The sequence below is a fragment of the Cetorhinus maximus genome, chromosome 21 (assembly GCF_964194155.1).
Source record: "Cetorhinus maximus chromosome 21, sCetMax3.hap1.1, whole genome shotgun sequence".
Classification (NCBI taxonomy): domain Eukaryota; kingdom Metazoa; phylum Chordata; class Chondrichthyes; order Lamniformes; family Cetorhinidae; genus Cetorhinus; species Cetorhinus maximus.
This window is the reverse complement of record NC_135899.1, coordinates 5,408,661-5,432,307: the sequence shown is the minus strand read 5'-3', so window position 1 is coordinate 5,432,307 and position 23,647 is coordinate 5,408,661. Positions and strand designations below refer to the sequence as shown.

General features: G+C 46.8%; 1 protein-coding gene across 1 annotated transcript in view; it reads right to left on the bottom strand.

Moving 5' to 3' along the window:
• LOC144695584 (guanylate-binding protein 1-like) overlaps positions 1-18,478 on the bottom strand; it is a 34,760-nt gene extending 16,282 nt beyond the window's left edge. Inside the window, exons 1-5 of the mRNA XM_078566475.1 lie at positions 18,415-18,478; positions 16,582-16,783; positions 11,721-11,848; positions 5,969-6,078; positions 1,751-1,947 (exon numbers count right to left, since the gene is read on the bottom strand). Coding sequence (XP_078422601.1) covers positions 1,751-1,947; positions 5,969-6,078; positions 11,721-11,848; positions 16,582-16,774 — 628 coding nt within the window. The 5' untranslated portion in view covers positions 16,775-16,783; positions 18,415-18,478. The remainder of the gene's footprint in view (positions 1-1,750; positions 1,948-5,968; positions 6,079-11,720; positions 11,849-16,581; positions 16,784-18,414) is intronic.
• Between the last annotated feature and the right edge of the window lie 5,169 nt (positions 18,479-23,647).

The window sequence follows — 23,647 nt, the reverse complement described above, 5'->3', positions numbered from 1 at the left end:
CTCCTTAGAGCACATAAAGCAATGGGGAAATTTAATAAAACAATGAGGGGATTTTGATCGAGTAAAGAGACACTGGCAAGAGGCTCAGTGACCAGAGAACACAAATATAAGGCAAAAGCAAAATGCTGCAGATGCTGGAAATCTGAAACAAAAACAGAAAATGCGAGAAAAACTCAGCAGGTCCAACAGCATCTGTGGAGAAAAAAAACAAAGTTAGCGTTTCGAGTCCTTATGACTCCACTTCAGAGCTAAAGAGAAGTAAAATGTAATGACATTTTTACTGTTTAAGTGGGAGGAGCAGGTGAAGCTGGATAGAAGGCCAGTGATAGGTGGGGGCAAAGGAGAGATTGCCAGAGATGTCATGGACAAAAGGGCAAAGGGGTGTTAATGATTAACGATACTGGCTAAAGGAGGTGCTGATAGTGGCATTAAGGTAAGAAAGCAGAATGTGATAATAGCAGGACAAGGGTAAGCACTCTGGAAAGAACAACATGTAACCAGTGACAGATGGCCCTAGTGGGGGTGGGGTGGGGGGAGGGGACGGTGGTGGGAGAATGATAGAAAATAGGATAAAACAATGAATAAAAATGAATTTAAATAAAAATAGAAATAAAAATAAGTGGATAAAAATAAAAATTTAAAAATTATGAACTGAGAATGAATATTGAAAAAAGGGGATATAAAGGGGGTGAGGATGGAGGAGAGAGTTCATGATCTGAAGGTGTTGAACTCAATGTTAAGTCCGGAAGGCTGTAAAGTGCCGAAACAAAAGATGAGGTGCGATTCCTCCAGTTTGCGTTGAGCTTCACTGGGACATTGCAGCAGGCCAAGGACGGACATGTGGGCATGAGAGCAGGGTGGTGTATTGAAATGGCAAGCGACAGGGAGGTCTGGGTCATGCTTGTGGACAGACGGAAGGTGTTCCGCAAAGTGGTCACCCAGACTGCGATTGGTCTCTCCAATGTAGAGGAAACCGCATTGGGAGCAGCGAATGCAGTAGACTAAATTGAAGGAAGTGCAAGTGAAGCACTGCTTCACCTGAAAGGAGTGTTTGGGCCCTTGGAGGGTGAGGAGGGAGGTGGTAAAGGGGCAGGTGTTGCACCTTCTGCGATTGCATGGGAAGGTGCCGTGGGAGGGAGGTGAGTTATTTGAGCTGATGGTGGAGTGGACATGGGTGTACTGGAGGGAACGGTCCCTACGGAATGCCGACAGAGGGGAGGCGGGGTGAAGGGAAGTTGTGTTTGGTGGTGGCGTCATGCTGGAGTTGGCAGAAATGTCGGAGGCTGGTGGGGTGAAAAGTGAGGGCAAGGAGGACCCTATCATGGTTCTGGGAGGGAGAGAAAGGTGTGAGGGCAGAGGTGCAGGAGATGGGTCGGACTTAGGGTAATTAGTAACAGAACTGGAGGGGAGATGAGGAGAATATTCTTTACACCATGAGTTTTTATGTTTTGGAATGCAGTGTCTAAAAGGTTGAGGGATGCAGATTCGATCAAAAGGGAATTGGATAACTATTTGAAGTGGAGATATTTTCAGGTCTCTGGAAATAGGAAAGAGGAAGTGGAACTTAGTTGGAGAGCTCAGTCACAGAAGCAGCATATGCATGATGGGCTGATTGGTCTCTTCCTGAGCTGTGTCATTCTAGAAGTGTTTTGGCCCAGAGTGGAAAGTACTGGTGATAACACAATAGCATAAAGTCTAACACAGTCTCACATGGGTGAAAGATACTGGATATTTGTAGTTGTGCAATTACCTTTTTTGAGTTGAAGCCCATAGTTTAAATAGTCATCTGCCGTGACGTCCTGACCATCGATTTTCAGTTCCAGGGTGAAATCCCGCACTGCCCAAACAAAGGCCGGAGAGATCTTCAATAAGTCTAGCTCTTCATCATCATCATCATCTCCTCCATTGGACTTCACCTTGATGAGCTCCGTCAGATTGGAAATAAAACTACATTCTGTTAAGGAAATGACTGACTACAGTCTTTTGCACCAGACAATTACTTTAAAACACTGTAGGTGATGGTTGCCGACAAATAGTTGTTGTTGAAATAACAAGTCGGCTCAGAGATCGGGCGCCTGTTATTCCAAGGGAGCAAATTCCAGAAAGTGGAACAAATCTGATCGGGAGGAACTTGGTGGAGCTTCAGGGGGTGAAAGGTCTGCAGTTGGGAAAGGGAAGATTCAGGTGAACTGACTGAAGAGGAGGTGGAGCCGACAGAGCAGCTGAGAGACAAAGATTGCCACCCCGTGCCCACTTACCTACGCCAAATTGGTTCGGTGCCTGTCTCACCTGACCTTCCAACTTTGGGTGGGCAAGATCCAGGCAGTGCGCCTGTCTCTGAAGTCCAGCATCGCAACCCAGCACCGTTGAATTGAAGGAAGACATGACCTCTTTTTTACGGCACTAGCCGCCAAGGTAAGTGGATAGGATTTGTGGGGGGTGCGTTTTCGGACATTGAGAATGGTTGGTCATTCTGGGGGGGGTGTCATACATCAGGAGGGGGTGGGGGAGTCAGACACTTGGGAGGGGGTGGGGGTTGGACGTTCGGGGTGTTGGGGGGCTGGGAGATGTCGAACTTCGAGGGGGGGCTGGGGGCATGGGAAATTCGGTGGGGGGTTTCAGACATCGGGAGGGGGTTGAGCTGGTCGGACATCAGGGGAGGCTGGGGGTGTCAAACATCAGGATGAGGTGGAGGGTCGGACATTCTGGGGGTTGAGGGGGGGGGGTCAGGCATGGGGGTTTGGGTGGGGTTGGACTTGGAATGGGTGAGTGTCTAGTTGTGCCTCAGGGGTGGGGGGTAGGGGTTTCAGGTTGGGCCTGTGGGTTGGGGAGCTCGGTGCCTCAGGGGTAGGGGGTGAGAGTCGGGCCCCCAGGGAAGCTTGGGGGCTTGGGTGAGGGGTTCTGTGGGCGGAGTCCCGTGGGGGTTTTGGGGCTGGGGGCATACCATGATGGGGGGTGGTTAGTCAGGGTTGGGGGAAGCCCCTGGGGGGATTGGGGGCTTATGGTGAGTCCTGTGCAGGACTGGGGGCTAGGGAGGGATCAGATATTCAGGAGGGGATGCGGTGGCTGGACATTCGGGAGGGAATGGGGCAGGGTCCAACATTCAAGAGGGGGTTGAGGGGGGTCGGACATTAAGGAGCAGGTGGGGAGTCTGGGTCTTTACAACAGCTACCCTGATGTTAGAAAAGGATTTCATTCTAACTTTTTTTTGGGTAACTATGGTTATTGGGAATCATCCAAGGTTTGCGATTGAAACCGCATTTTCGGATGGTTCCAGGAGTAGGGCAATTGCCCAGAGGAAGTTTGCACTTCTGGGCAACTGCCGTGCAAACCCTTACCAGTGCAGTTCCGAGAGGGATTCCCCAGTGCATCTTTCCTACACCCCCCGCAATCTGATGCTGGGGAGCCCAGAAGTTACAGCCTAACAGGAGAAACTGACCAGACACAAGGTAGAGCTAAAGGGAGATCCAAATACTGAAACATAGAAACAAATCAAGATGAAAGAAAGGAACCACCGTGTCTGTCAACTTAGAGCAACAAAATATACAAACACCAAACACGAAGGAGGAACCTACAAAGATTCCAGATGATCAAAAGTGGTGAACTGCATGATTGTAACCACAAACTACATCCTCTATTGGATTATTAAAATTCTAGGGCAAGGAGAAAAAGTGATATGAGAAAAACCCTCTCCATGCAGCAAGTAGTTAGGATCTGGAATGCACTGTCTGAGAGTGTGGTGGAGACAGGGTCAGTCGAGTGGTTAGGATCTGGAATGTACTGTCTGAGAGTGTGGTGGAGACAGGGTCAATCGAGTGGTGAGGGTCTGGAATGCACTGTCTGAGAGTGTGGTGGAGACAGGGTCAATCGAGTGGTTAGGGTCTGGAATGCACTGTCTGAGAGTGTGGTGGAGACAGGGTCAATCGAGTGGTTAGGGTCTGGAACTCACTGTCTGAGAGTGTGGTGGAGACAGGGTCAATCGAGTGGTTAGTGTCTGGAATGCACTGCCTGAGAGTGTGGTGGAGACAGGGTCAATCGAGTGGTTAGGATCTGGAATGTACTGTCTGAGAGTGTGGTGGAGACAGGGTCAATCGAGTGGTTAGGATCTGGAATGCACTGTCTGAGAGTGTGGTGGAGACAGGGTCAATCGAGTGGTTAGGGTCTGGAATGCACTGTCTGAGAGTGTGGTGGAGACAGGGTCAATCGAGTGGTTATGGTCTGGAATGCACTGTCTGAGAGTGTGGTGAAGACAGGGCCAATCGAGTGGTTAGGATCTGGAACTCACTGTCTGAGAGTGTGGTGGAGACAGGGTCAATCGAGTGGTTTGGGTCTGGAATGCACTGCCTGAGAGTGTGGTGGAGACAGGGTCAATCGAGTGGTTAGGATCTGGAACTCACTGTCCAAGAGTGTGGTGGAGACAGGGTCAATCGAGTGGTTAGGGTCTGGAATGCACTGCCTGAGAGTGTGGTGGAGACAGGGTCAATCAAGAGGTTAGGATCTGGAATGCACTGTCCGAGGATGTGGTGGAGACAGGATCAATCGAGTGCTTAGGATCTGGAATGCACTGTCTGAGTGTGGTGGAGGCAGGGTCAATCGAGTGGTTAGGATCTGGAATGCACTGTCTGAGAGTGTGGTGGAGACAGGGTCAATCGAGTGGTTTGGGTCTGGAATGCACTGTCTGAGAGTGTGGTGGAGATAGGGTCAATCGAGTGGTTAGGGTCTGGAATGCACTGCCTGAGAATGTGGTGGAGACAGGGTCAATCGAGTGGTTAGGATCTGGAATGCACTGTCTGAGAGTGTGGTGGAGACAGGGCCAATCGAGTGGTTAGGATCTGTAATGCACGTCTGAGAGTGTGGTGGAGACAGGGTCAATCGAGTGGTTAGGATCTGGAACTCACTGTCTGAGAGTGTGGTGGAGACAGGGTCAATCCAGTAGTTAGGGTCTGGAATGCACTGCCTGAGAGTGTGGTGGAGACAGGATCAATCGAGTGGTTAGGGTCTGAAATGCACTGCCTGAGAGTGTGGGGGAGACAGGGTCAATAGAGTGGTTAGGATCTGGAATGCACTGCCTGAGAGTGTGGTGGAGACAGGGTCAATCGAGTGGTTAGGATCTGGAATGCACTGTCTGAGAGTGTGGTGGAGACAGGGTCAATCGAGTGGTTTGGGTCTGGAATGCACTGTCTGAGAGTGTGGTGGAGACAGGGTCAATCGAGTGGTTCGGGTCTGGAATGCACTGTCTGAGAGTGTGGTGGAGACAAGGTCAATCGAGTGATTAGGGTCTGGAATGCACTGTCTGAGAGTGTGGTGGAGACAAGGTCAATCGAGTGGTTAGGGTCTGGAATGCACTGTCTGAGAGTGTGGTGGAGGCAGGGTCAATTGCCCAGGGTTCAAAAGGCAATTATACTGTTATCTGAAAAGGAAGAATGTGCAGGATTATGTGGAGAAGGTGGGGAGTGGAACTGGGTGATTTGCTCCTTTGGAGAACCACGAATGGCCTCCTTCAGTGCTGTAGCAGTTGTGTGAAGTAGCATACTTCTCATTCACAAATCCAACTTCCAAATGCCCCAAGGTCAGGACACTCTTTGACATTTACTGTAAATTACGAGGTTGACATTTCCCTTTAACTTTTGCCATCGATTGTTGTCATGCAGTTATAGGCACAAGCCACTAGCTGGCCCAAGTTTATTAAGTCTCTCTCCTAACTCCATCACTGGGGAGGAATGTTACTGACCTGATCCACAGTGAGTCGGTCAGTCCGAAAGTTGAGGAGTAACCCACAGTTCAGATTGCCTCCCACACTGTGGAGCTTTAAGCTTTGCCTTTCCCACTCATCTTCTTATCTTGTTTCTCCCTTAAATGCATTGACACTTTTTATCTCTACCGCTCCACATGTTAGTGAGTTTCTCATTCTCGCCACTTTCTGAATGATGACGTTTCTCCTGAAAGTTAGAACAAGATAAAAAGATACTGGAGTTTCTCCACCGCATACTGGTCAATGGTTCCCATGCTGTTGTACACAAACGTGCTGCTCAGGAGCACGGCCAGAGAGAAGATCCAGCAGTCGTTCTTCTGATCACCCTGTTGGACACGAACATAATGAGAAACACACCATTCATCTCACTGTCAATAACATGAAGAACTGTACAAACAGGAATGAAAAACATGCATTTCTATAGCACCTTTCACAACCTCAGGGTGTCCCAAACGCACCTTACAGCTAAATGTAGTCACTGTTGTAATGTGGGAAACATGGTGGCTAAATTGTGCACAGCAAGATCTCACAGGCAGCAATGTTGGAGATGACTAGATAATCTGCATTATTGATATTGGTTAAGGGAGAAATTTTGGCCTAGGTCACCAGGGAAATAGTGGCCACAGGATCCTTTAAGTCTACCTGAGAGGGCAGGTGCAGCCTCAGTTTAAGATCGCATCCGAAAGATAGCATGTGCGACAGTGCAGCACTCCCTCAGTACGGCACTGGAGTGTCAGCCTGGATTACTGTTGGTTCCTTGTCATTAGTTTAGTTGGACTCATGGATCCGGGTAGCATGCTTGCTTCGGGATGCTCGAGCTGGTATCATAGACAGAGCAGGTCAGTAGACAGTTCTTATGTAGAACACATTCTATTTACTTACAAAGGAACTCAGCAGCTACACTTGTGTGCCTGTCTCCACATTACAGATTCTTACTCTAGGCTACTAACTACAGACTACAGACTACTGAGGTAGCCCGCGCTACTCTGTCATTGGATAATAAGATCATGCGATCTTCTATTATAACATTCTTCTTAAAGGTATATTACACATTAGATTACCACATTCCTTCCCCTTTACTCAGAAATACATTTTACAATTACAATTACAATTCTTCTCAAAATATCAAATTATCTACACAGATAAGTAATTTACAAATTCAGTCTTTCTGGGGCTTTTCTTATGCGTATAGAACGCCTCAGCTCTACAGCTTCAGATGTTCTGTCAGGAACTTCCTTTCTTGGTGTTGTCCGAACATCAGGTTCTTTGGTGGGCACCTGCAAATCTGTTTCCTCAATTCTTGCAGATACAGCCGATCCTTCAAACACATCTGTACTCAGTTGAGTTCTTTCTATAGGAGACGTTGACGCAGTCATAAACATTGGAGGAATCATTTCCTGATACTTTGTTTCTCTCCTCCTTATATGACTCGGTCTTCTACTTTCACATGGTAAGAAAGAGGTCCAGTCTCTGCACATATTTCACCTGATAACCACGTAGGTCCTTCACCAAATGTTTCACATATAACACCTCTCCTACGGTGAACTTTCTGTCAGGACAATGCCAATCATGTACAATTTTCTGACTTCCCTGGCTCCTTTCCAACTAAATTTGGCGTTACTAAGCTCAATCTCATTCTGAGATGGCGATTCATTGACAATTCTGCAAGTGTGGCACCTGCTGTCGTATGAGGGGTGGTTCTAAAGTGGAAAAGGAAACGTGCTAACTTGGTCACTCTGGAGTCTCCAGTTAATTTCTTCATATCAGTTTTGAATATTTGAGCTGCTCGCTCAGCCAGTCCATTCAAAGGAGGGCGGTATGGTGAAGTTTTTACATGAGTGATACCGTTGAGGCTGATAAACCATTGAAACTCAGCACTCGTAAATGCCGTGCCGTTATCTGATACGACCACTTCTGGTAGTCCGTTGATGGCGAAACTTTGGCATGGCTTGGCTATTGTAGCCAAAGATGTTGGTGGCTTTACCTCATATCTGTCCATCCATTTTGAGTGAGCATCAACAATAAGGAGAAACATTGTTCCCATATAAGGTCCCATATAGTCAATATGCAATTGCACCCATGGCCTTCCTGGCCACTACCATAGGTGTAACGGAGCTGTTGGAGGTAACTTTTGCACTTGCTGACACTGCATGCAACTTTTCGTTAAACTCCCGATTTCTCCATCCATCCCAAGCCACCATAGATAACTGTGTGCTATGGTCTTCATTCGGGAAATACCTGGATGTGCACTCTGCAATTCAGTTAACAAAGGCTTTTGCCCTTTTGGAGAAACAATCACTCGAGCCCCCCACAATAAGATATCCTGGCTGGTTATCTCATATCTTCTGTGAAAATACCGTTTCATTTTGTCAGATTCCTGTTCTTGTGACCAACCGTGAAGAACTTGTTCTCAAACTTTGGATAAGATTGGGTCTCGACTTGTCCGGTCTCTAATCTGTCTAGCACATACCGGTGATGAATCCAAGAAAATCAATAATAAAACAAGTTCTTGAGCAGCTGGAACATCCTCATCATTTTCTTTAAAGGCAAATGACTAAGTGCATCAGTGTTTGCAATCCCGAGCCTGTGGATGAAAGTGTACTCATACACTGCCAGGATCAATGCCCATCTCTGTATTCTTGCTGAGTCTATGGATGGTATAGCCTTGTCCTTGCTGAACAATCCTAGCAAAGGCTTTGTGGTCCAAAACAATAGTAAAATGACGACCGCGTACACACTGGTGACATTTCTTGACACCAAAGATGATTCTCAAGCCTTCTTTTTCTATCTGTGAGTCTCCCTTTTCCATTGTGTTGAATGTTCTTGATACTTATCCAATAGGCCTTTCTGAGCCATCGTCCATTCGATGGGAGAGCACTGCTCCCACTCCATAAGGAGATGTCTCACATGTCAAAACGAACTCGTTTCTTTGGTCAAAATGTACTCATAGGGTGGATGAGTGTAACAGTTGTCTCACCTTTGTGAAAGCGTCTTTCTGTGGTGTTTGCCAAGACTAACAATGATTTTTCTTGAGTAGGTAATACAGCGATGCCAGTTCTGTCGACAAATTAGGCAAAAAGCGTCCATAGTAATTGATCATCCCCAGGTATGAGCTCAAAGGGGTGTTCCTTGGTGCTGGGGTCTCTCTAACGGCTCTCACTTTTTCTTCAGCCAGGCTAGGCCCTGTGAATCTACCCTGTGACCTAAATAGGTTACCTCTTTCGCTTGGAAGGTGCATTTTTGTTTCTTTAAGCACGCTCCCACCTGTGAAAAACGCTTCAAAACTGTCCGAGTTTGCCAAATGCTCCTTTTCGGTGAGTCCTGTCACTAGAACGTCATCTAAATAAACTACAACATGAGACAGTCCCTGCAGTAAACTTTCCATTGTTCTCTGGAATATGGCACATGCAGACGTTACACCAAAAGGCAAATGGGTGTATTGGTACAACCCTGTGTGTGTACTGATTGTGACAAACTTCTGGGAGGCCTTCTCTAATTCCAATTGTTGATAAGCATGGCTCATATCAAGCATCGTGTAGGCGGTTCCACCTGCCAGCTTAGCAAACAGGTTCTTCAATTTTTGGTATAGGATGTCTGTCCAACTTCGTCACTTTATTGACAGTCAATTTGTAGTCTCCACAAATTCTAACACTTTTGTCAGACTTAAGTATGGGGACTACTGGTGCTGCCCATTCCGAGAACTGCACACGTTGTAATACTCCCAGTTTCCCAAATCTATCCAATTCGGCATCTACCTTTTCCCACATAGCATAAGACATTGGTCTTGCCTTCATAAATCGGAGGGGGTAGAGTATGGAACAACATGAATGTTTGCTTGTAGCCCATGGATCTTCCTGAGTTCATCTTGGAAAACTGAGGTGTATTTTTATAAGAGCTCAGGTAGCCACTGGCTCCCAGTTGGAAGGTCTTAGCCCAATCCAATTTAATTTCTTTCAGCCAGTTTCATCCAAGGAGGTTTGGCCCCTCTCCTGCTACCACCATCAAGGGTAATTTTACTGATTGACTTCCGTACTGCACAGTAACCCTGTTTTTGCCTTTAATCTTGGTGTCTTCTCCTGCGTAAGTTTTCAATTTGACATCTATTTCTTTCAAATTTAATTTACATTCCCCATGATTCAGCTATTTGAAGGTATACTCATCTATCACCATAGTGGAAGCTGCTGTATCCACCTCCATTCTGATAGCTCTATCATTCACCCTCACTGTTACATAGATAGGTTCTGTTCTTCCTACCTTTAAACTATGCAATGAATAAATATCTGAATCCGTTACTTTAAGCTCTCCTATGTTATGAATCTCATGGGGTTTTTTCTTTTGATTGAAAGTCTGCCTGATTCTATCCTCACAATGTCTCAAGAGGTGTCCGTTTCGATTACAGTAAACACATTCAATTTTTTTTAACCTTCCATTCAGTACAAGGTTATCTGCTTCCACCTGTTAACATTATTCCATGTTTTTGCTGCTCAGTCATTTCTTTTTATTTGTCTGAAAGCTGTGGCTGTTTCCTGCTTCTCATCAGAGCTGTGCAATTTCACGCCCTTTTTAGCAGGGGTTCCCCACCCAACGTGGAGGACCGAGATAGATAGGTTCTTGATTGGTAAGGGGATCAAAGGTTACGGGGAGAAGGCGGGAGAATGGGGTTGAGAAACTTATCAGCCATGATTGAATGGCAGAGCAGACTCGATGGGCCGAATGGCCTAATTTCTGCTCCTATGTCTTATGGTCTTACGGCGCCATTTTGCGCTTCCTGTATGGCTTTAGAGTTCCTCACTGTGCTTTCCATGGCCAGTAATATTTCCAGGCGCCTTCCGAAATCCAAACTTGTTTCAGAGAGTAATCTCTTCTGAATCGAATCTTTATTTACACCGCACACCAAACGCTCTCTAAGCATTTCATTTATAGATGTACCAGACTCACAATACCCTGTTAACTGTTTCAGACTTGCCACATAATAAGCATCTGTCTCCCATGGGGCTCTCGTTCTTGAATTAAAATTGAACCGTTGCATCAGTACCGAGGGTTTGGGCTGGTAATGATTCTTCACAAGGTTCACTAAATCATCAAAACTTTTCCAATCCGGGGCACGGGGTGCCATTAAACTTTGGATCAATCCATAAACCTTACTCCCACATGCAGATAAGAGGATCGCGAGCCTCTCCTCCTCCCCTACAATGTCATTAACTTGGAAAAAGAACGTGAGGCGTTCAACGTAATGAAACCAATTGTCCACCATTGGGTCAAAAGGATCGACTCTTCCAAACTGCGGCATACTTTAAGGGGACTGTGTCGACGATTAGGACAGAAAATCTACTTACAATTATCGTGCGAGGTACGGCCCGATTTCGGTTCACTCGATTTCCTTCCTCACTTTTTCTTGCTTTTTTTTCTCATCTTTCCTTGTTTTTTTCTTGCTTTCTCACCTTGTCGCCAGTTTGTTAGACCCTTGTCACGAGTTCAGTTAGACTGATGGATCCAGGTCACACGCTTGTTTCGGGATGAGCAAGTTGGTACCATAGACAGAGCAGATCAGTAGACAATTCTTATGTAGCACACATTCTATTTCTTTACAAAGGAACTCAGCAGCTACACTTGTGTGCTTTCAACTCAAACCCTGTCTCTACATTACAGAATCTTACTCTAGACTACTAACTCCAGGCTACAGACCACTGAGGTAGCCCACGCTACTCTGTCATTGGATAATAAGATCATGCGATCTTCTATTATAACATTCTTCTTAAAGGTATAATACACATCAGATTACCACAATTATATCCTTGAGCACCTTTACATTACAATGCATGCAGGCACATATCACAACAAAAAGAGTGTTACTCACTGAGCCAAGACTGACACCTGTGTCAGGTGGATGTGTAGATATAGTTACCTCATCACCTCACTTAGTTCACCAGTTAAAAGCTTTTGAATGGAAATGATGAAATCTCCTTACTTTCTCAATATCACCCAGACCTTCTGTATCCAGGAGCACCAAGCAGTGATTGTGCTTCTTAGGATGAGGCATACACCACATCCAGATCCCTTTGGTGTGGGATTGGACAGTAGATCCGAGAGAGAAACCTGGTACCACAATTACAATCACAAAGATTAATTGACAGGTTGGGAGATTCTCAACCTTTTAGAATGAATGGTCCTGTACAGTGTCACTAACTACAAACTACCTGTCTCACTTGCTGCCAACATTTATTTTTCTCCACATCGGAAAATGAATGTCATGTTAAACCAGACTCAGCCACCTCACACATCATAGGAACAGGAGAAGGCCATTCAGCCCATCGAGCCTGCTCTGCTATTTTAACAGATCATGGCTGATCATCTACCTCAACACCACTTCCCCTCACTATCTCCATATCCTTCGATGTCATTAGTATCCAGAAATCTATGGATTTCTGTCTTGAACATACTCAATGACTGAGCTTCCACAATCCTCTGGGATAAAGAATTCCAAAGATTCACCATCCTCTGAGTGAAGAAATTCCTCCTCATCTCAGTCCTAAATGGCCTGCCCCTTATTCTGAGATGATGTCCCCTGGTTTTAGACCCACCAGCCAGGGGAAACTTCTTATTTACATCCACCCTGTCACGTCCTGTAAGAATTTTGTACATTTCAATGAGGTCACCTCTCATTCTTGGAAACTCTAGGGAATACAGACCCCAATCTCTCCTCATAAAATAATCCTGCCATCCCAGGGATTAATCTGGTGAAACCCCTTGTACTCCCTCTATGGCAAGTATATCCCTCCTTAGATAAAGGGACCAAAACTGTACACAACACTCCAGGTGAGGTCTCACCAAGGCTCTATACAACTGCAGCTTCTTTACTCCTAAATTTATTTATCATCACAGCACACCACAGAAGCAGGGTGGGTTGGGGTGGGGGTGGGGGGGTTGGGGGTGGGGGCTGGGGGGTGGGTAGAGGGGGGCGTAATGGCAGAGGCATGGGAAGGAGAAAGTGTTAAAGGGACCGTGGTGTTCATGAAAAAGAGTTGTTATTGAACCAGATTTGCAAACACACCGTGTGGTGAGGTGAATGGTTTCATTAGTCCTACTGTGATGCGACAATAAGAGAGAGATTCTCTCCTATATTGGCTAGCAACTTTTTCATGGATGCATCATTAGTGTTGGATTCGCTAATGTATTTGGGTTAAACTCCTCTATGCATTATGGGAACTTCATGGCCAGCTTTTGCTGCGGCCAGTTACTGCCCCATCCGTTTAGGCTTGATCATTAGTAAAGTAATGGAAGGGGTCATCAACAGAGCTATCAAGCGACACTTGCTTAGCAATAATCTGTTCACTGGGTTCCACCAGGGCCACTCAGCTCCTGACCTCATTACAGCCTTGGTTCAAACACGAACAAAAGAGCTGAACTCCCGAGGTGAGGTGAGGGTGACTGTCCTTGACATCAAGGCAGCATTTGACCAAGTGTGGCATCAAAGATCCCTAGCAAAACTGGACTCAATGGGAATCAGGGAAAAACTCTCCGCTGGTTGGATTCATACCGAGCACAAAGGAAGATGGTTGTGGTTTTGGAGGTCAGTCATCTCAGCTCCAGGACATCACTGCAGGAGTTCCTCAGGATGGTGTCCTCGGCCCAACCATCTTCAGTTGCTTCGTTGATGACCTTCCTTCCATCATAAGGTCAGAAGTGGGGATGTTCGCTGATGATTGCACAATGTTCAACACCATTCGCGACTCCCCAGATACTAAAGCAGTCCATTTCCAAATGAAGCAAGACATGGACAATATCCAGGTTTGGGCTGAAACGTGGCAAGTAACATTTGCGCCGCTCAAGTGTCAGGCAATGACCATCTCCAACAAGAAAGAATCCAACCATCGCCCCTTGATGTTTAATGGCATTACCATCACTGAATCCCCCACTATCAACATCCTGGGGGTTACCATTGGCCAGAAACTGAACTGGACTAGCCATATAAATACTGTGGCTACAAGAGCAGGTCAGAGGCTAGGAATCATGCAACGAGTAACTCACCTCCTGACTCCCCAAAGCCTGTCCACCATCTACAAGGCACAAGCCAGGAGTGTGATGGAATACTCCCCATTTGCCTGGATGAGTGCAGCTCCCACAGCACTCAGGGAGCTTGACACCATCCAGGACAAAGCAGCCCACTTGATTGGCACCACTTCCACAAACATTCACTCCCTCCACCACCGACGCACAGTAGCAGCAGTGTGCACCATCTACAAGATGTACTGCAGGAATTCACCAAGCCTCCTTCGACTGCACCTTCCAAACCCACGACCACTACCACCTAGACGGTCAAGGGCAGCAGATAGATGGGAACACCTCCAAGTCACTCACCATTTCAAGAAGGCAGCTCACCACCATCTTCTCAAGGGCAACTAGGGATGAGCAATAAATGTTGGCCCAGCCGGCAACGCCCACATCCCATGAATGAATAAAAAACCATGTTTAGAAGAGGGAGGAGTGATTTGATTGAAGCATACAAGATCCTGAAAGGCCTTGACAAGGTGGACGTGGAAAGGATGTATCATATTGTGGATAAGTCCAGGACTAGGTGGCATTGTTTTAAATTTAGGGATTGCCCTTTTAGGACAGAGATGAGGAGAATTTTTTTTCTCTCAGAGGGTTGTGCGACTTTGGAACTCTCTGCCTCAGAAGGCAGTGGAGGCAGGGTCATTGAATATTTTTAAGGCAGAGGCAGACAGATTCTTGTTAGGCAAGGGAATCAAAAGTTATCAGAGGTAGATGGGAATGTGGAACTTCAGTCATGATCTTATTGAATGGTGGAGCAGGCTTGAGGGGCCGAATGGTCTACTTCTGCTCCTATTTCATATTGAACTCACAGGACAGGAGGAAAGGTGAGTTGACATGGAGATTAAAACCATCGAGGGTGAGAAGTCACTCAGTGCAGAGGCTGAGGGGGGAAAGCAGTGATGATGATATCAGTAGGAATCTTGGTACTTTTTTTTATTCGTTCATGGGATATGGGCATCACTGGCTAGACCAGCATTAATTGCCCATCCCTAATTACCCTTGTTCAGGGGCATTTTAAGAGTCAACCACACTGCTGTGGGTCAGATCAGACCAGGTAAGGACAGCAGATTTAGTGAACCAGATGGGATTATACAACAATCAGCAATGGTTTCGTAGTCATCATCAGACTTTGAATTGCAGATTTTCATTGAATTCAAATTCCTCCATCGAACTCCAGTACCTCGTCAATGTAGCTGTTTCTTAACTACTGAGTAGATTCGAAACCGGATTCCCAGAGCATTACCCTGGGTCTCTGGAGTACCACTATGCCACCACCTGCACTCTTGTAGAGATCCAGGGCATTGAAGAAGAGGCTAGAGAGGTGTAACAAGCTGAGCTCCTCAAAAGCAGAGGATGCAAGAGGAGCAGAGGAAGAAACCACAGAGACAATTCATTATGGGGATGTGAGAATCGCTGGCAAGTCTGGCATTTATTGCGCCTCAGCGGTTGGCTAGGCCACTTCAGAGGGTAGCTAAGAAGCAGCTACATTGGCGAGGTACTGGAGTCATGTGGACATCAGATAGTGTAAGGGCAGAAGAGTTCCTGAAGGACATTGCTGATCCAATTGGGATTTTACGATAATCTGACAGCCGGAGATTGTCCAGTGAAATCAGAGGGTCAGGTAGAAATGGAGCAGCAGAGACGGCCGAGGTTTGATCAAGGAGTCCTCTGGAGGTGCCTCAGGTTAATATTGTGCTCCAGTGGATCTGGCATATTGACAGAGAACTAAGACCTGAGGACCAAGAGCAGTGAACACCAGGAAACCGTTGCAGGATGAAAAGTAAATCACCGGGATCAGTGCAAAAAATCCCAGCAGTTCCACCTCTATTATCCAGAATTCTAACTACATTTAAGATACAGGCAACATTTGGTGGAAATGAGGCCCACAAATGCTGAAATATCAGCTTCCAAGTGGGAATCAATTACATTCAGGGAAACATCACCTTGAATCCCACAAAATCTATCCATTCGTTGATTTTTTTAAAAATGTATTCTTTCATGGGATGTGGGCATCACTGGCAAGGCCAGCATTTGTTGCCCATCCCTAATTGCCCTTGAACTGAGTGACTTGCTCAGCCACTTCAGAATCAACCACATTGCTGTGGGGATGGAGTCACATGTAGGCCAGACCAGGTAAGGATGGCAGATTTCCTTCCCTAAAGGACATTAGTGAACTAGATGGGTTTTTACAACAATCGACAATAGTTTCATGGTCACCATTACTGAGGCTCGTTTTCAATTCCAGATTTAAGTAATTGAATTTAAATTCTACCAGATGCTGTGGTGGGATTCAAACCCACACCCCCAGAGCATTAGCCTGGGCTGCTGGATTACTAGTCTACTAATATTACCACTTCACCACATCTTCGGCTGGAGCAGCCATGACCTTTACATTGTGGCAAGGTGAAACTCCAGAACCCCCACTCCTCCCCCATCAACACTGCCAGCAGGATCAGATTGCCCAGTCAAACTGCAAATGGCTCCCCCCATCACAATCACAGGGATCACAGCAAACGAGAGATGTCATACTGTTACAATTCTGGTGATAGAATGGGAACTGAAGAATTTTTGGATGCTGTAACCATACCTGACTGGTCAACAGCCTCACCACATGCCTAGGGGATCAATTTTGCTCATCAAGACTGAAGTGGAAGATCCCATGTTTGTCTAGTATCCATTGAGCAGTTCACTAACTCACTGTACCCTCTCCCTCACAACAGTCGCCCCTCAGATTGTCACCAAAAGCTCATCGAGTAACAGGCCATGAATCTCACCGTCAGTCTTTCCTGCCAATCTGTTCATCAAGTAGGACTTCCCAGTCCTGTAAAATCCCACGACAGATACAACCACCACCCTCTCATTAATATTGGAGAGAAGTTGCAGGGCTTCCTCATTGATCACCAGTTTCCCCTTCTGGGTGTTTTCAATCAGACACACAGGACTCTGCATGTAGGTGTCAGAATTCATTTTAACAACCTGAAATAATAAAAATGCTGCAGTTACTTGGCGCTCTTCATCGAACATATCGACCGATAAAGAAGTTTCTAAAAAGCTGCCCTAATTGTTCTCACCTCCAAGACAGTGTCACACTGACACAAATCAGAACAGGAAGATCCCAGTTTCAATCCCCACTCAGTACTGAGACAGCTAGTCTCAACCAAAGCAGCGATGGGGGCTTGGCTTATTCTCCAGGCTGTGTTTAAACAGATTCAATGTCCAATTCACACAGCCTAAGGCTTCATTAGCTCCAGTGCTCTGCTTGCTGATCTCTCAAACTCTACCCAATATATTCTGTGCCTCATCTAAAGATAAACAGCTTACATTATTCCCACACACAAAGTCTTAGCTCCCTACAGATCCTCTGTCCACGGCAAACCTTCAGCACACTTTGGGAGGAAGAGGTAATGAAATTAGCCAGGGTCCTTACTCTTGACAAAAACAAAAATACCTGGAAAAACTCAGCAAGTCTGGCAGCATCTGCGGAGAGGAACACAGTTAACGTTTCGAGTCCGAATGACCCTTCAACAGAACTAAGTAAAAATAGAAGAGAGGTGAAATATAAGCTGGTTTAAGGGGGGGCTGGGACAAGTTGAGCTGGATAGAGGGCCAGCGATAGGTGGAGATAACCAAAAGATGTCACAGGCAAAAGGACAAAGAGGTGTTGAAGGTGGTGATATTATCTAAGGAATGTGCTAATTAAGGGTAGAAAGCAGGACAAGCAAGGTACAGATAGAAACAAAAAGCTAAAAGCTACTGCGGATGCTGGAAATCCAAAACAAAAACAGAATTACCCGGAAAAACTCGGCAGGTCTGGCAGCATCGGTGGAGAAGAAATCAGTTAACCTTTCGAGTCTTCATGACCCTTCGGCAAAACAGCCCTAGTGGGGGTGGGGTGGGGTGAAGGAATCGAAAAAGGCTAAAAGGTAGACATAAAACAATGGATGGAAATACATTTAAAAATAATGGAAATAGGTGGGAAAAGAAAAATCTATATAAATTATTGGAAAAAAACAAAAAGGAGGGGGAAGAAACGGAAAGGGCGTGGGGATGGAGGAGAGAGTTCATGACTCGAAACGTTAACTGTGCTCCCTTCCACAGATGCTGCCAGACCTGCTGAGTTTTTCCAGGTACTTTTGTTTTTGTTTTTGATTTCCAGCATCTGCAGTTTTTTGCTTTTATCTTAGTAAACAAGATGAGCTTTTGCAACAATCCACAATGATTTCATTTTACTGAGACTAATTTTATATTCCAGATTTGAAATTCCACTAGTTGCTGTGGTGGGATTTGGGCCCACGCCCTACAGGGTATTCACCCAGGATGCTTGATTACTAGGCCAATGGTGTTAACACTGCACCACCATCCCCCCACTGCTCCAGCTGCCTACATGTTAAAATGACTTCATTGGCTGTAAAAGCCCTTTTGACTGTGTATAAAAAAAGCTATAGAAATAGTTAATTATTTTTCTGTAAAGTGGGAGCAATTTATAATCCAGTTAGTAAAACTAATTTTCATTGTTTCAGCCCATGCCCAGTCTTGGTGCATGAAGGTAAACAGCACCAACAACTGAAACATTCTCGATCACCCCTTTTATTAAATTCATACATTACCTGCCTGCTGGAGCTGAAAAGAGAAGTTGCTTTCAATCCGACTACCACCGAGGAACTGTCTGCTGTTCCCGATAGGCTGAGTGGGAAGAAGTATTAAATGTACTCAAAATGAAAGTGAAAGGAGATTTCATTAACCGGCTATAAATTGCCCTGTTAGTCATTCTGTACAAACTGCAAAACAAATACCAGGTTTGCATGTCATCAGTACAGTGCAATTCGGAAGGGGCAGCTCGGGCCAGTTCCCAGAAGGAAAAATCCGACGAACTTGGAAATGACAGGTACTTCTCCGAACTGGTCTTGTGTACCTCCTTAAAACAGAAATCCGGTGCGAAGCCGTGCCAGCCATTTCCAAGATAAAAGCAAAATACTGCAGATGCTGGAAATCTGAAACACCAACAGAAAATGCTGGAAACCCTCAGCAGGTCTGACTGCAACTGTGGAGAGAGAAACAGACTTAACGTTTCTAGTCCGTACGACCCTTCTTCAGAGCTACAGAGTGAAATTTTTACTGTTTAAGGGAGTGGAGCAGGTGAAGCTGGATAGAAGGCCAGTGATAGGTGGGGGCAAAGGAGAGATTGCCAGAGATATCATGAACAAAAGGATAAAGGGAATGTTAACGGTAGTGATACTGGCTAAAGGAGGTGCTGATGGTGGCATTAAGGTAAGAAAGCAGAATGTGATAATAGCAGGACAAGGGTAAGCACTCTGGAAAGGACAACATGTAACAAGTGACAGATGGCCCTAGTGGGGGTGGGGTAGAGGAGGGGTTAGTGGTGGGGAAAAAAGGATAGAAAAAGGGGGGATTAAAAAAGAGGATAAAACGATGAATTATTCAATAAAAGTAAAAATAAATAAAAATAGAAATGAGTGGATAAAAAATAAAAATAAATTTTGAAGAAAGGGATTTAAAAAGGGGTGGGGATGGAGGAGAGAGTTCATGGTCTGAAGATGTTGAACTCAATATTCAGTCCGGAAGGCTGTAAAGTGCCTAGTCGGAAGATGAGTTGCTGTTCCTCCCATTTGCGTTTGGCTTCACTGGAACAATGCAGCAGGCCAAGGACAGACATGTAGGCATGAGAGCAGGGTGGTGTGTTAAAATGGCAAGCGACAGGGAGGCCTGGACTTTGATCTTTGAAGCATGATAGGGATCAGATTAGCAAAGCAATGGAGCATCACAGAGTCAAAGCCAACACTCTAGTCTATTTGAGTCCAGTTGAACAAAACTCTGGAAATAAAAGGACTGGTACCAGTAAAAGTGGCCATGTGACTATTGGGTTGTCACATAAAAGCCAGTTAGTTCATTACTGTCCTGTTACTCCAACCTACTCCAACCTGGTTAACTCCCAACCAGCCTCTGAAATAGTTCAGGAAAACAGCCCATTACCATCTTCTCAGGGCAACTAGGGACGGGTAATAAATGACAGCGATGCCTATATCTGGAGAATTTATTACATTTCGAGGTCAGTGAGGATCCAGCAGTGCCACATCCATCAGACAAACATGCCTTCAGTGATGTGTCCCCTTTCACAGGCCACTGCCATGCACTAGTTATCTCCCCTTGCATCCGCAGGCACATCACTCCAAGAGCTGCTGGAGCCCATGAACCAGGGCCTCTGAGCCAGTTCGGAAGGCACATCCAAAGTCCCCTTACAAGTTCCATCACAGCGCTCACCCACACTCTCCACCAGTGCGTGGACACACACTTCAGTGGGACCTGGCTTTAGAATATGCGCGGGATCACATACTGGTGAGCACAGTGCACAGTCTGATCCACAGCAGGCCACGGCGGGGACTTCCCAGGTCCCCAGCATTCGGAGGGCTGCTGGAGGCCAGGAACCTGTTGAATTCGAGTCAGATGATGAGCCTCTGGACTCGGCCGTGGCACAGTTGCTGGAGCTTCAAAGGCAAACTCGGGAACATCAGGAAGGGATGTCAGCTGCACTCCTCAGGTTGCAAGGCACGATGGAGGAGTCCATCCGCCTTCAGGCTGAGATGATAGCGCTGGCATTGCAATGCACCGAGGGCAACACTGGCAGGATGGCGGCCGCCATGGAGACCTTGGTCCAGGACGTCGCTCCTGCACTGCTGCGTAGGCTGAACTCCATCGCTGATGCCATAGTTGGCCTCTAAAGTGTGTATGTGAGAGGGGTGCCGGGCAGCTCGGTCTCACTCCAGCTGTCCCTGCTCCTCAAGGAGTCAGCCTGGGGCCCTTGGACACCCATAGGGAGGAGGATCAGCAGGTGCACGCTCCGGGGCCATCCACCCAGGTGACTCCGGGAGTGTCCGACCCACACAAATGTGACCTCCGCAGATCCAACTTCACAGGCCGGGGAGGGTGCCACTGCCTCACAGCAGGACCTCCGAAAGCAGGCTGGGGCCCTCCAAGTCTTGGCCCTCCAGAGGACACTCACAGTCAGCAGGCTGCCTCCACCTGTGGATGTCCGGGGAGCCCCAAGACAGGGTTAGGGCAGTTAAGGAAAAGTAGTTGCACAGCTTGGGCACATGTTGATCATTGTACCTGTTGACTATTGTCAATAAACTCCTAAGAATGTCTCCCTGCCTGTGGCTGCTTGTTCCGATGAGCAGTGTTCTTGTCACTCAGATGTGAAACCTTTCTGCACAAGATAAAAGGCAGGTGTCTCAGTCCAGGGCCTCTTCCCAGTGCTCTGCGCAGCTTCAGACCACAGTGATGGTCCAGTCTCACACTGCCTCCACATTGCTTGCGTGGGTGGGCAGGCTAGGAGCCCGACCCCAATCATATCACTGTGGCTGCGCCTGAACTGTCTCAGTTGCAGAGGGGTGCTCAGTTTATACAGGTGTCCGTACTGCATGGCCACTTCCCTCGCCTACCCTGTCTCCCACCTCGATTGCTTGTGTATGGAATGCAGTGCCAGGGCAGCAGTCACCTGTGGGCCTGGGTGGCACATCACCCCGGGACCCCCCCCAGCTCCCCTGAGGCCTGCAGAGCAACAGGTGACCCTGGCGAGCTGTGGAGAACTCTGCCGCTCACTCCCCTCAGTTCCCCCAAAGTGAAGGCCGCCAAGTGCACGTCGCCTGGGTGCTGTTGTGAAACACGGCGGCGTGCTTTCCCGATGACGTGGACGGGTGATCCAGTGGGGTCTAAGACCCTGGCGGGATGGCCCTTTAATGAGATGCCGATGTATTACAATGAGCTCCCCACCGAGCGTTGGCGGGAAATGCGGCCCGCTATCGGCAGGCCAAGCGGATGATCGCGACCTGCCTTCCCGCCGTCATGAACCATATCGCACCATATTGTCCACACATGCCACCTATCACGCCCGCTGCCAGCGGGCACAGAAAATTCCACCCAGTGAGTTTCTAGTCTATTATTAAGAATAGAGTGACTGAAACATCATTGTAACCAATGATCAGAGTGAGTCAGCATGGATTTATAAGGAGTACTTCCTGCCTGATGAACCTAATTGAATTTTTTTGAAGAGGTGACTAAAGCAGTGGATTGAAGAATGGTATTTATGTGGACTTCCAGTCGGCATTTGATAAAGTCCCTCCTAAAACATGAATCTCAAGGAATTGAAGTCAAATTATTAACCTGGTTGGGAAATTGGATGAGTGAAGGAGACAGCGAATCAGGGTGATGGGCAGCTATTATAACTGGCAGGTTGTGTCTAGTCATCTTCTTTAAAGATCTGTCCTGGGGCCTCAACTGTTCACTGTATGACCTGAAGGCATAGAGAGAGCCATATATCCAAAGATAGGCAGCATCGTAAGCAGTGCTGCTGGAAGCTTAAAATAACAAAGCTATTGATAAATGAACCAAATGAGCCAAACTGTGGCAAATGGATTGTGACATGGGCAAATGTGAGGTCATACACTTTGGATCAAAATGGATAGAACAGAGTACTTTCAAAAAGCTCGCCGAAATAGCGGACAACAAGACCATGTACAGGAAACAATCAAAAAGAATAATGGAATGATTTATATCTAGAGAATTAGATTAAAAGAAGGTAGAAGTCATGCTTCAGTTGTAATAGTCCTGGTTGGCCCACATCCAGAGTTACTGTGAGCAGATGTGGGCTCCACACCTATATTGACCAGTCCAGAGTAGATCTACTAAAATAATACATGAACTCTGAAGGTTAAACTATGAGGAGAGATTAAACATCCTAGGTATCTACTTCATTGAATTTAAAATTATAAGGGGTGATTTCTTTTATTCTTTCATGGGATGTGGGTGGCGCTGGCTGGGCCAGCATTTGTCATCCATCCCTAGTTACCCTTGAGAAGGTGGTGGTGAACTGCCTTCTTGAACCGCTGCAGTCCCTGTGGTGTAGGTACATCCACAGTGCTGTTAGGGAAGGAACTGCAGGATTTTGACCCAGCGACAGTGAAGGAATGGTGATATATTTCGAAGCCAGGATGGTGAGTGGCTTGGAGGGGAGTTTACAGGTGGTGATGTCCCCATGTGTCTGCTGCCCTTGTCCTTGTAAGTGGTAGAGGCTTCAGGTTTAGAAGGTGTTGTCTCATTAGCCTTGGTGAGTTCCTGCAGTACACCTTACAGATGGCACACGCTGCTGCCACTGTGCATCAGTGGTGGAGGGAATGAATGTCAATGAGTCAGCATCAAATGTATATAATGAGAGCTACACTAGATTTTTAGAAGCCTGTCTAATCTCCACATGGCTCCTGAGGTCTGCCAATGGTGGATACTGGGTGAGTGGCTATGGAGATGGCATGAAGGGTATGTGAGATCATGGAAGATGGGTGGAGGGCATTAGTTGACATTGGCTTGGCATGGAGGGTATGAGGCACCATGTGGCGTATGCTGGTGGGGTGAGGGAGTGTGAGTGCTGAGGGTTAGTGCGCCTAACAGTTTCTATAACAACTGGGCCAAAGTCTTTTAACCAGTTTGCCTCCCTGCTGTCCCAGCCCCACCACACTCCCCCACCCTTGGCTTACTGGGGTTGGCAGGTCTGACTGCATCTCACCCCACCCGCCCCTCACGTGATCTCACTGAATGGCTGAACAGATTGAGAGGCTAAATGGCCTCCTCCTGTTCCTTTGTTCTCACCTCTCTGGTGGGCCAGAGTCCTGCAGGCAATCATTTGGGTGATTGTGGTAGACTCAGGGGGAAGGGAGATGGCCTCAAAAGTTTGATCCTCACCATCTACACTTGTAAAAAAAGAGTGGCCACTTGTGTAAGGAAGCAGACAGCAGCAGTCCCCACCTCCAATGGATGTCACTCCTGCATGTC